The 14,798-nt window shown below is 37.9% G+C and overlaps 1 protein-coding gene across 1 annotated transcript in view; it reads right to left on the bottom strand.

Annotated features, from left to right (window-relative positions):
* The window catches only part of neurl1ab (neuralized E3 ubiquitin protein ligase 1Ab), an 87,984-nt gene that overhangs the window by 69,468 nt on the left and 3,718 nt on the right, over positions 1-14,798 (bottom strand). Inside the window, exons 2-3 of the mRNA XM_061968268.1 lie at positions 787-1,019; positions 395-716 (exon numbers count right to left, since the gene is read on the bottom strand). Of these exons, the coding sequence (XP_061824252.1) occupies positions 395-716; positions 787-1,019 (555 nt within the window). The remainder of the gene's footprint in view (positions 1-394; positions 717-786; positions 1,020-14,798) is intronic.

The following is a 14,798-nucleotide window of genomic DNA, read 5'->3' as shown; positions in this document are numbered from 1 at the left end:
CACACTCACATCCACACACTAGGGCCAATTTAGTGTTGCCAATCAACTTATCCCCAGGTGCATGTCTTTGGAGGTGGGAGGAAGCCGGAGTACCCGGAGGGAACCCACGCAGTCACGGGGAGAACATGCAAACTCCACACAGAAAGATCCCGAGCCCGGGATTGAACCCAAGACTACTCAGGACCTTCGTATTGTGAGGCAGATGCACTAACCCCTCTGCCACCGTGAAGCCCTTTCAACTATCCAAAAAAATAAATCCCTTCAGGGAGCGTTCTTTGTGACTAACAAGCTAGCTAGTCTTTTACCACTGAGCTATTTTTTGGGTGTGCGCGGGGAAGGTAGAACAGCTGTGCGGGGCATCGGATGCTGGAAAGCAGCCGCCATGCGTACTCACCAAGAAACTGGACTCCTTTGGTCTGTCCGTAGACGTCAATGAGAACCCACAGGAGCTGCCAGACGGGGAGATGACTCAGCAAACGTTTGGGGTTGCCGTTGTAGCCCTGGTAGAACACGCTGCCTTTAATGTTCACCCAGAAGGAGATGACGTTCCCCGTATGGAGCAACTCATCCGGCAGCGCTTTCACCCAGAAGCCGGGCTTAGCGGCCAGATCTGGACAGGAATACTTGGGCAATCGATCGGGGCTCATGGTGGAGGGGTCTTCCGTTGTAAAACCGATGCGTAGCGCGCCCTGCCAGGAGGGCTGGCTGGCTGTGATCTGGAGGACATTAAAGCAGCGGTCAAGAATGTAGGTGTGTTGCAATACAACGCTCGGCTGCTCCCCTCACCTCGAGTCGGACCACCTCGTTGACGGCCACGTGTCTGTTGCTGAACACGATGCCGTCACAGAAGCTGGCGATCCTTTTGACGGTCTTCTGCGAGGGGTCAATGAGGATCCGCGAGCCCTTTGTCCTCGGGTGGAAGAGCAGTGGTGGGAAGGGGCGGTCTCCATTGATTGAATTGTGCACTTTGGTATGGTAGTGGTGGTGTGTACTGTAGGACGCAGATCGAAGCTGGCTATCTATGACACACAAGTGTTATTGTTTCACTCCTAAATTAAGCTTTGCTGAAATCGTATGGTGAAAAAAATGGTCCAGATCTGCACCTAAATGTAACGGGCCGTACTCATAGAAAGAAACGGTAGCTCCTTGGTGAAGGTAATAATCAAGTGCCAGAGCATGCATACTTGGTGTAAATTGCATGTGGTGTTCCTCCTATGCTGTGGAAGACATGCTATTATTCTGTAGATGTCATGCAAATATAATCATTAGACAGCGCTGAGTCCGGTCCACTTGATGGCAGTCATGTTTTTTTGGACAGGGACAACTTAATGGTTAAGTATCACTCTGCAAACACCTTTCTGTTCAGTCACGATCCCATAGTTTGGACTTTATTTTCCTGTGTTTGGTGTCATTTCTTGTCCTAATGCTCTTATTTTGTAAGTAATTCCTGTTTGGTCTCATGAGTTCCAGAATCTTTACCTTGTGTCCCTTGTCCTGCCAGCACAGCCGTGTCACATTGTTTAATAGTTCTATTTAGTTTCACATTGTTCCTCCTTCAGTGCTGGTTCATTATCGAGTAGTGGGTTCCAAAGTTGTTCTGTTGCTTTCGGACCTGTGTTACTTTTCTTCTGCCTCCTGCTCCTGCTTTCTGGGATCACATTAACAGCCACTACGTGCAATTGTCACAGAATGAACAAGCCACTTGGTGATCCTGCGAGAGGTACAGTGTCGCAGAGATGGAGGAGTACAAGAGGCGCTTCTTCAAAGCCGTGGAAGTTGAGAGTCAGCTCTGCTCGGCGGAGGAGTTAAGAGACGATGATGTGGAGGCCAGCCATCTGGTTCGATAGATTCTGTGTGGCCCAGCGCTATCAATTCTGGCGGAAGACGACCCCAGCGGCTTCGGCGTGCCATCCAGACCCGATGCCACCTCAACTTCCTCCACAGTTTCAAGGCCAAGTGCAGCCACCTTTACTCCACCTAAAGTCAGGCTTGGTAATCCCATAGTGCACTTCGCTGTGCTGAACTACTTTTGCTGCCGGCCAGTGCAGCCCAGGCTCCACCCGGCCTGCGTCAATCAGCGTCCCAAAAGAAACAGTTTTTTAGGCACGCACCTGCTCGCCGATATTGTAACACAACCATAGTCTTTCATGCTTGGGTGCTCATGCTAACCCAAGTGCTAGTACCAACTCCCGGTTGCTCTGCCTCCTTCAAGACCTGTTCCTGTGCCATGCCATCCCAAGGCTCCAAAGCTACTTGTTCCTGCTCCATGCTACATTAGCACAAGGTTCCAACACCACCAAGTCCTGCTCCATACCAGCTCAAAGCTCCAATGCCTCCTGTTCTTGATCCACGCTAGAGCAAGGCTCCAACGCCACATGTACGTGCTCCACGCCAGCTCAAGGCTCCAACGCCTCCTGTTTCTGCTCCACGCCAGCTCAAGGCTCCTACGCCTCCTGTTCCTGATCCACGCTAGGACAAGACTCCAACGCCACATGTTCCTGCTCCACGCCAGCTCAAGGCTCCAACGCCTCCTGTTCCTGCTCCACGCTAGAACAAGATTCCAACACCACCAGTTCCTGTTCCATACCAGCTCAAGGCTCCAATGCCTCCTGTTCTTGATCCATGCTAGAACAAGGCTCCAACGCCACGTGTTTCTGCTCCACGCTAGAACAAGACTTTAACACCACCAGTTCTTGCTTCACACCAGCTCGAGGCTCCAATACCTCCTGTTCCTGATTCACGCCAGAACAAGGCTCCAATGCCACATGTTCCTGCCCCACGCCAGCTCAAGACTCCAATGCCTCCTGTTCCTGATATAGGCTAGAACAAAACTCCAACACCACCAGTTTCTGCTGCACACCAGCTCAAAGTTCCAGCGCCTCTCCTGTTCCTGATCCATGCTAGAACAAGGCTCCAACGTCACGTGTTCCTGCTCCACGCCAGTTTAAGGCTTTGATGCCTCCTGTTCCTGCTCCACGTCGGGACAAGGTTTGCCACCCGCTCCTGCTTCATGCAACCCAAAGGTGCCAATGCCACCAGTTCCTGCTCCACGTCAGCTCAAAGCTCCAACACCTCCTGTTCCTGCTCCATGTTGGCACAAGGTTTGCCACCTGCTCCTGCTTCATGCCACCTTAGGGTTCCAATGCCACCTTCTCTTTCTTCATTCCAACAGTAGGTTCCAATGCCACCTGTTCCTGCTCCACGCCAGCTCATGGCCCCGATGCCACCTATATCTGTTCCACACCAGCACTTTGACACCGCCAGTTTACATGTCCTCCTCCTGGCCAGAGAAGACTTCTGGGGGCCACCACTTTAGTAGAGGGGGAAGTCTAGCACTAGCAGCTGTGCGACTGGGGATGTACAGGCAGTGTCCTCGCCTCTTCCTCTCCTGGTGGGGTCGCCGCCTACTCCTTTAGTGAGTCCGTCTTAAACATCCTGCACTTGTCTTCCTCACTTGCCTTTGCCTTCCTCAGCCGCTGCAAAAACGCCCGTCAGGCGCTCGCCTTCCTCGCCTGCTGCAGAGGTGCTGGCCTGGCGCCCGCCTTCATTGTTGACCGGTGATGGACGCCCCACATGCCAACAGCGACAATATCCGGGACCTGGGGTCGGCTGGAGGAGCAGTAGTCCCACGCTTTTCTTCCTCTTTTCCATTCTGCTGCTGCGCCACCTCACACTCCCCGGCTGGCTGCGGAGATACGTGGTCCTGGAATTGTGGCTAGCCCTTCTTGGCAAGGGTGCAGTTTGGCAGCCCTCAGCAAGTCCTCCCTTCACCCTGCCTTGATTTCAGATTTTTTTCTGTTACATCTTGGACTGCCTGGTAACTTCTGGAATCCGTCTTTCTCTCCTGGTGGGGTCACCAATTACTCCTTTAGTGAGTCCTTCTTAAACATCCTGCACTTGTCTTCCTCACTTGCCTTTGCCTTCCTCAGCCGCTGCAAAAGCGCCCGTCTGGCGCTCGCCTTCCTCGCCCTCAACCTGGGGTTGGCTGCAGGAGCAGTAGTCCCACGCTTGTCTTCCTCTTTTCCATGCTGCTGCTGCGCCACCTCACACTCCCCGGCTGGCTGCGGAGATACGTGGCCATGGAATTGTGGCTAGCCCTTCTTAGGAAGGGTGTAGTTTGGCAGCCCTCAGCAAGTCCTCCCTTCACCCTGCCTTGATTTCAGATTTTTTTCTGTTACATCTGGGACTGCCTGGTAACTTCTGGAATCCGTCATTTTCCTGTTTGGTGTCATTTGCTGTTGTGCTCTTGTTTTGATAGTATTTCCTCTTTGGTCTCCGTGTCTTGCAGCACTTTTCCCTTGTGTTCCTCGTCCTGCCAGCACACCTGCTCCACATTAAGTCTCACCTTGTTCAGTGCTGGTTCATTACCTAGTAATGTATGCCAAAGTGTTCTGTCACTTTCTGAGTTCCTGCGTTACTTTTCGTCTGCCTGGTACCTAATGAAGAGACCTCCTACTTGCACCTCGCCTACCTTCTTTGCGCTAACAACAGCCGTGATGCGCAATGGTCACGCCTTCTCCGTTACCATCTTTGGAGTGGTAATACTTCTCGTTTTATTTAGTATTACAATGCAGTATGACAGTTGGAAATGATAAAGTGTTCTTTAAAAATATTAATACGTAAGCCAATAAGTTATACAAAACCTTTGACATTTTGAAAAGAGACGACCAACTTTTAAATTAGCCCACGTCACACGAGAGCATGTCAAGGATTGCTTTTTCGTTACCTTTTTTGGAGTAAAAACAACTTATTTGTCACCAATAAAATATTGCTCTGCAAAAGCCTTTCTGTTCCCTCTCCATGATTTGATTTGATTTAGTCTTAATTTTGGGCGGTTAGCTTCTTTTTACACTTGTATGACAGTGAGGCGGTTTTACAATCTTTCTTGACTGTTTTGATATTTTTCGTCTACGGCTTCTCAGACAATTTATTCAGTGATGCTCTTTGATTTTAAATTAAAAAAAAAAAAAAAAACATGTTTATTTAATCTGGCTTTTTACTAAACATTTTAAAACCTTCATTTTTATTCAGACATTTTAATTTGTATTTGTTATTATCACTATCATTCTTACTATTTTAAGTTTGATAATATTTTTTATGTATATATATATATATATATATATATATATATATATATATATATGTACATATATATATATGTACATATATATGTATATATACACATATATGTGTATATACACACATTTTTTGTGTATATATACACCTATATGTGTGTATATATACTGTATATGTATATACATGTGTGTATATATGTATTTGTATATATACATGTATGTATATATAATATATATATGTATATGTATATATGTATGTGTGTGTGTATGTATGTATGTATATATTTATGTATGTATATGTACATACATAATTATACATATATATATATATATACACACAACATATGAATAAAAAATATGTATATATACATGTATATTAGTGTGTGCATAATATATGTATGTGTATGTATGTATGTGTGTATGTATGTATACTGTATTTTCCGCACTATAAGGCGCACCTAAAAACCACAATTTTTCTCAAAAGCTGACAGTGCGCCTTATAACCCGGTGCGCTTTATTACGATTCATTTTCATAAAGTTTCGGTCTCGCAACTTCGGTAAACAGCCGCCATCTTTTTTCCCGGTAGAACAGGAAGCGCTTCTTCTTCTACGCAAGCAACCGCCAAGGAAAGCACCCGCCCCCATAGAACAGGAAGCGCTTCACCCGCCCCCGGAAGAAGAAGAAAAAACGCGCGGATATCACCGTACGTTTCATTTCCTGTTTACATCTGTAAAGACCACAAAATGGCTCCTACTACGCGACAAGGATCCGGTTCATAAAAAGACACAATCTCTCCATCCGCACACGGATTACTACCGTATTTCACAGCAACTGATATTCCTGTGAACTGCACTGTGGAACGGGAGCACGTACGGTGAATATTCGCACCACAGGGAATGAGAAGTCATCCTTCACTGTGGTTCTAGCTTGCCATGCTAATGGCCAGAAACTTCCACCCATGGTGATATTCAAAAGGAAGACCTTGCCAAAAGAGACCTTTCCAGCCGGCGTCATCATAAAAGCTAACTCGAAGGGATGGATGGATGAAGAAAAGATGAGCGAGTGGTTAAGGGAAGTTTACGCGAAGAGGCCGGGTGGCTTTTTTCACACAGCTCCGAAGGCGAACACACCTTCACTAAGACGGGCAGATAGCGCCGGTCGACATACGCCAACATCTGCCAGTGGATCGTAAATGCCTGGGCAGATAGTTTCGGTCACAACTGTGGTCCGAGCTTTCCGGAAGGCAGGATTCACAGAACTGCTGCACAACAACAGCGACACTGAATCCGATGACTTCGACGAGGCGGAGCCGGCCATTTTTGGATCCCACGCTTGCGCAACTTTTCAATTCGGACACCGAAGACGAAGAATTCGAAGGATTTACGAATGAAGAATAACTTCAAAAGGTGAGCGCTATGTTTATTTTGTGTGTTGTGACATTAACGTTCGAGCAACATTATGTTGCTATTTATTGCTCTACACCATTTTGAATTTTACTATGTTTGTGATTGCACATTTGCGTACATTTTGGGACACAGTTGTTAGAACGCTGGTTTTCAATATATTATTAAAGTTTGACTGAACTATCTGACTGTTTTTTTGACATTCACTTTAGCGCAGAGTTTTTTTGACATTCACTTTAGCGCAGCGTAGGCGCGGCTTATAGTCCGGGGCGGCTTATTGGTGGACAAAATTATGAAATATGTATTTCATAGAAGGTGCGGCTAATAATCCGGTGCGCCTTATAGTGCGGAAAATACGGTATATATATTTACATATGTATGTATGTATATATACATACACAATTATACATACATATATATATACACACAATATATGAATAAAAATATGTATACATACATGTATATTAATGTGTGTATAATATACATATATATATATATATATATATATATATATATATATATATATATATATATATATATACATTTTTGTGTATATATACACATATATGTGTGTATTTACTGTATATGTGTTTGTATAGATACTGTATATATATATATATATATATATATATACACATATATATATATATATATATATATATATATATGTGTATATATGTACCTATATATATATATGTATGTGTATATATGTATGTGTGTGTATGTATGCATAAATTTATTTATATATGTATGTATGTATGTATATATACATACACAATTATACATATATATGTGTATATATATATATATATATATATATATATATATATATATATATATATATATATATATATATATATATATACAAAATATATGAATGAAAAATATGTATACATACATGTATATTAATGTGTGTATAATACATATATATATATATATATATATATATATATATATATATATATATATATATATATATATTTATATATAAGTGTGGTTATATATGTATATACATATATATAATGTAAAACAGAAGAAAATGTGCACAAAGATGTAAACAAACCAAAAGTATCCTACAAACAGACCAACAATATTCATGTTATGACATTTCCTGCATGTTTTAAATGTACTTTAAGGCACCGCCCACAGTGTCAGTCATTATGAAACTAACATTCCTCTCAAAAGCAAATTGCCTCGGCCTACTATTAAGTTCCTTAAGTCCTAATGAACGTGAAGGTTCCTGAATCCACCTCCTCACTTCTTATTGTCTTCTAACCTTGGCGGGTGAAGAGGTGTGGAACCTGGGGAGCAACGATCAATCAAACATGTAATTGGGTGCCACTTCAGACGCATCACCACTGTTGCTAATCCAAGAGAAACAGCGGATGAAAACGTCCGCTTGGGACAATGCATCTTTCATCTCCATTAGACGCCTCGACCAAGACAAAGAGACGCTGGAGTGTCTCAAGTCATCTGAAAAGCGGGATAAACACTTCCTGTGATGTGTCATGTAGCACGTCATGTAGCACGTCATGTTGCACGTCATGTTCAGAGGTGGGTAGTAACGCGCTACATTTACTCCGTTACATCTACTTGAGTAACTTTTGGGATAAATTGTACTTCTAAGAGTAGTTTTAATGCAACATACTTTTATTTTTACTTAAGTATATTTATAGAGAAGGAACGCTACTTTTACTCCGCTACTTTTATCTACATTCAGCTCGCTACTCGCTACTAATTTTTATCCATCTGTTAATGCACGCTTTGTTTGTTTTGGTCTGTCAGACAGACCTTCAAAGTGCCTGCCTTACTGGTGACGTTTCACTTCGTTCCACCAATCAGATGCAGTCACTGGTGACGTTGGACCAATCAAACAGAGCCAGGCGGTCACATGACCTGACTTAAACAAGTGGAAAAACTTATTGGGGTGTTACCATTTAGTGGTCAATTGTACGGAATATGTACTGGACTGTGCAATCTACTCATAAAAGTTCCAATCAATCAATCAAAAGTGTGAAGGAAAAAAATATACTTTTTTTATTTCAACCGTACATCCCGTCAAAAGCCTCAAGACTGACCGCACATGAGGACGTTCCTGTCTTCACAATAAAAGTGCCGCTCCATCGCGCCTGCGCTTTCAAAACAAGAGTCTCCGAAAGCCAGCGCAAACAAGCTAGCAAGCCACGGAGTTTGACGCCAATATATTTCTTGTAAAGTGTATAAAAACGAATATGGAAGCTGGACAAATAAGATGCCAAAAACCCACCACTTTCATGTGGTATTAGACAGAAAGGAGGAACTTTTCTTCTCCTCCATTTGAAAACGTGGACGTTATCATCACTACTGTCTGATTACAATCAACGCAAGTCATCAGAATCAGGTAATACACCAACTTATATTCTTGTCTTCATGAAAGAAAGGAATCTATATGTGTTAAACATGCATGTATATTCATTAAAACACCTTTAACATGTAAACAAAAACAGCAAAATAAATACATATAAATTATATACTGTATATATCAATGTATATGTATGTATGTATGTATGTATATATATATATATATATATATATATATACACAGGTAAAAGCCAGTAAATTAGAATATTTTGAAAAACTTGATTTATTTCAGTAATTGCATTCAAAAGGTGTAACTTGTACATTATATTTATTCATTGCACACAGACTGATGCATTCAAATGTTTATTTCATTTAATTTTGATGATTTGAAGTGGCAACAAATGAAAATCCAAAATTCCGTGTGCCACAAAATTAGAATATTACTTAAGGCTAATACAAAAAAGGGATTTTTAGAAATGTTGGCCAACTGAAAAGTATGAAAATGAAAAATATGAGCATGTACAATACTCAATACTTGGTTGGAGCTCCTTTTGCCTCAATTACTGCGTTAATGCGGCGTGGCATGGAGTCGATGAGTTTCTGGCACTGCTCAGGTGTTATGAGAGCCCAGGTTGCTCTGATAGTGGCCTTCAACTCTTCTGCGTTTTTGGGTCTGGCATTCTGCATCTTCCTTTTCACAATACCCCACAGATTTTCTATGGGGCTATGGTCAGGTGGAGTTGGCGGGCCAATTTAGAACAGAAATACCATGGTCCGTAAACCAGGCACGGGTAGATTTCAAGTCCTGTTGGAACTTGAAATCTCCATCTCCATAGAGCAGGTCAGCAGCAGGAAGCATGAAGTGCTCTAAAACTTGCTGGTAGACGGCTGCGTTGACCCTGGATCTCAGGAAACAGAGTGGACCGACACCAGCAGATGACATGGCACCCCAAACCATCACTGATGGTGGAAACTTTACACTAGACTTCAGGCAACGTGGATCCTGTGCCTCTCCTGTCTTCCTCCAGACTCTGGGACCTCGATTTCCAAAGGAAATGCAAAATTTGCATGGTTGGGTGATGGTTTGGGGTGCCATGTCATCTGCTGGTGTCGGTCCACTCTGTTTCCTGAGATCCAGGGTCAACGCAGCCGTCTACCAGCAAGTTTTAGAGCACTTCATGCTTCTTGCTGCTGACCTGCTCTATGGAGATGGAGATTTCAAGTTCCAACAGGACTTGGCGTCTGCACACAGCGCAAAATCTACCCGTGCCTGGTTTACGGACCATGGTATTTCTGTTCTAAATTGGCCCGCCAACTCCCCTGACCTTAGCCCCATAGAAAGTCTGTGGGGTATTGTGAAAAGGAAGATGCAAAATGCCAGACCCAAAAACGCAGAAGAGTTGAAGGCCACTATCAGAGCAACCTGGGCTCTCATAACACCTGAGCAGTGCCAGAAACTCATCGACTCCATGCCACGCCGCATTAACGCAGTAATTGAGGCAAAAGGAGCTCCAACCAAGTATTGAGTATTGTACATGCTCATATTTTTCATTTTCATACTTTTCAGTTGGCCAACATTTCTAAAAATCCCTTTTTTGTATTAGCCTTAAGTAATATTCTAATTTTGTGACACACGGAATTTTGGATTTTCATTTGTTGCCACTTCAAATCATCAAAATTAAATGAAATAAACATTTGAATGCATCAGTCTGTGTGCAATGAATAAATATAATGTACAAGTTACACCTTTTGAATGCAATTACTGAAATAAATCAAGTTTTTCAAAATATTCTAATTTACTGGCTTTTACCTGTATGTATATATATATATATATATATATATATATATATATATATATATATATATATATATATATATATATATATATATATATGATATGAGTGTGTATGTTACTCATCAGTTACTCAGTACTTGAGTAGTTTTTTCACAACATACTTTTTACTTTTACTCAAGTAAATATTTGGGTGACTACTCCTTACTTTTACTTGAGTAATACATCTCTAAAGTAACAGTACTCTTACTTGAGTACAATTTCTGGCTACTCTACCCACCTCTGGTCATGTTGCAGCAGGAACTCACAACATGTCTGTCTGCAGTGACGTGGAATCACTTGAGTTGGCATCAATGAGGCAGCATGACGACTGACTGTCAGTCAATGGTGTTTTTGAGGCGTAGGCGTGTGGCGACTCAATCATGCGTCACATGCTTGTTGTTGTGGGTCACACCTGCCTCTCATGTCATTAACACAACTGTGTTGTCGTCTAAAAGCTTTTCATCACATCCAAGGAGACTCAAAGGCTCTGAAAGTCACTGGAATGACTGAATGTGTTCACTACGTCTACTGGCAGCTGACTTAGAGTCATTCTAAATGGAACATTTGAACGTAAAAATGGTTTATTTTGACACTTCAGCTTCCTTCAAGGAAGTTGCTCTTTGTGTTGCTCAATATTTGTCCCGTCATTTTTGTTTTTGCACTCTCGGGGCTGCAAATGACGGAAAAACGCTAAACGATAGAACAGTATCGATATATGTCGTGATTGAATTGCAATCAATATCAACAAAAAAATGTGTTCAACAAAATTCTTGATATATATATATATATATATATATTTTTTTTTTGTGTGTGTTTTAATTAATTAATTAATTATATATATATATATATATATATATATATATATATATATATATATATATATATATATATATATATATATATATATATATATATATATATATATACATATGCATATATGTGTATGTATATATATTTATTTTTTATTTTTTTATTTATATATATATATGCATATATGTGTATGTACTGTATAAATATGTGTGTGTTTATGCATATGTATATATATATATATATATATATATATGTGTATAAGTATATACATATATATGTATGTACTGTATATATATGTGTGTGTTTATGCATATGTATATATATATGTGTATAAATATATACATATATATGTATATATATATATGCATCAATATCAATAGAAAATGTGTTCGACAAAATGCTCGATATATATATATATATATATGTATGTATATATATATATATATATATATATATATATATATATATATACATATATATTTATTTATATATATGCATATATTTGTATGTATATATATATTTTTTATTTATTTTGTTTTTATTTTGTATTTAAATATATAGATATGCATATATGTGTGTGTGTATATGCATATGTATATATATGTGTATAAGTATATATATATATATGTGTATATATATGCATATGTGTATATATATATGTGTATAAGTATATATATGCATCAATATCAATAAAAAATGTGTTCGACAAAATGCTCGATATATATATATATATATATATATATATATATATATATATATATTGATTCTATTTATATATATATATATATATATATATATATATATATATATATATATTGATTCTATTTATTTTTTTATTTATTATTTATTTATATCTATATATGCATGTATGTGTATGTATGTTTATATATGTGTGTGTATGCATATGTATATATATATATGTGTATAAATATATATATATATGTTTATATATATATGCATATGTATATATATGTCTATAAGTATATATGTATGTATATATATATATATATATATATATATATATATGCATATATATATATATATGCATACATACATACATACATATATATATATATATATATATATATATATATATATATACATATATATATATATATATATATATATATATATATATATATATATATATATATATATATACATATATATTTATTTATATATATGCATATATTTGTATGTATATATATATATTTTATTTATTTTGTTTTTATTTTGTATTTAAATATATAGATATGCATATATGTGTATAAGTATATATATATGTGTGTATATATATGCATATGTGTATATATATATATGTGTATAAGTATATATATGCATCAATTTCATTAAAAAATGTGTTCGACAAAATGCTCGATATATATATATATATATATATATATATATATATATATATATGCATATGTATATATATGTGTATAAGTATATATGTATGTATATATATATATATATATATATATATATATATATATATATATGCATATATATATATATGCATACATACATACATACATATATATATATATATATATATATATATATATATACATATATATATATATATATATATATATATATATATATATATATATATATATATATATATATATATATATATATATATATATATATATATATATATATATATACATACATACAGTACAGGCCAAAGGTTTGGACACACCTTCCCATTCAATATGTTTTTTTTAATTTTCATGACTATTTACATTGTAGATTGTGACATCAAAACTATGAATGTGGAGTTATGTACTTAACAAAAAAAAAAAGGTAAAATAACTGAAAACATGTTTTATATTCTAAATTCTTCAAAATAGCCACCCTTTGCTCTGATTACCTGCAATTACCTGAAATGGTTTTCACTTCACAGGTGTGCGTGAAGCTCATGGAGAGAATGCCAAGAGTGTGCAAAGCAGTAATCGGAGCAAAGGGTGGCTATTTTGAAGAAACTAGAATATAAAACATGTTTTCAGTTATTTCACCTTTTTTTTTTTTGTTAAGTACATAACTCCACATGTGTTCATTCATAGTTTTGATGTGACAATCTACAATGTAAATAGTCATGAAAATAAAGAAAACACATTGAATGAGAAGGTGTGTCCAAACTTCTGGCCTGTACTATATGCATATATATATATATATATATATATATATATATATATATATATATATATATATATATATATATATATATATATACATATATATATATATATATATATATATATATATATATATATACATGTACAACCCCCCATACAGCAAAAACGTCTCAACTAACATTGGACACAAATTCCTCAATCTGATTGACAAACACTTTCCCAAAGACAACACCCTAAGAAAAGTATTCAACAAGAACAACATTAAATTGAGCTACAGCTGCATGAACAATATACGACAAATCATCTCAAACCACAACAAAACAATTGCAAATGAGCCGTCGGCCCCCAGACAGAGCGACTCCAAAACCAACAAAGACTGTAACTGTCGAAAGAAACCTGATTGCCCTCTCAACGGGGGGTGCTTACAAACATCAGTTGTCTACCAATCTAAGGTAATACGCAAGGACATTAACACATCCGACACATATGTAGGATTAACCGAGGGAGAATTCAAAACCAGATGGAACAATCACAAGGCTTCTTTCAGGAACAAAAACCTGCGAAATACCACAGAACTCAGCAAACACATTTGGGACCTCAAAGACAATAATGTTGAATATTCAATAACATGGCAACTTCTTGCATCCAGCACACCTTACAATAGTGGTAATAAAAGATGCAACCTATGCTTGAAAGAGAAACTGTTTATTATTTACCGTCCAGACCTGTCATCCCTCAACAAGCGCAGCGAAATTGTCACAGCATGCCGCCACAGACGGAAACACCTCCTAGGTAACACATGAGCCAATCACCACGCCCCTAGGCCAGCCTGTACCCACCCACTCTGTGCCCTATATAAACCATGGTATGCGAATGCTCCCATTAAAATCTCCTGATGATTGAGGAAACCCCCCCTCATGAAACAGGCCTGTAGAGATGAAATAGTCTTGTGATTTTTTTCCCCACACATACATATATATATATATATATATATATATATATATATATATATATATATATATATATATATATATATATATATATATATATATATGTATGTATGTATATGTACATACATAATTATACATACATATATATATATATATATATATACACACAACATATGAATAAAAAATATGTATACATACATGTACATTAGTGTGTGCATGATATATGTATGTGTGTATGTATGCA

This window comes from Nerophis lumbriciformis, linkage group LG02 (genome assembly GCF_033978685.3).
Source record: "Nerophis lumbriciformis linkage group LG02, RoL_Nlum_v2.1, whole genome shotgun sequence".
Lineage (NCBI taxonomy): Eukaryota > Metazoa > Chordata > Actinopteri > Syngnathiformes > Syngnathidae > Nerophis > Nerophis lumbriciformis.
This window is presented reverse-complemented; position numbering and strand designations above follow the sequence as displayed.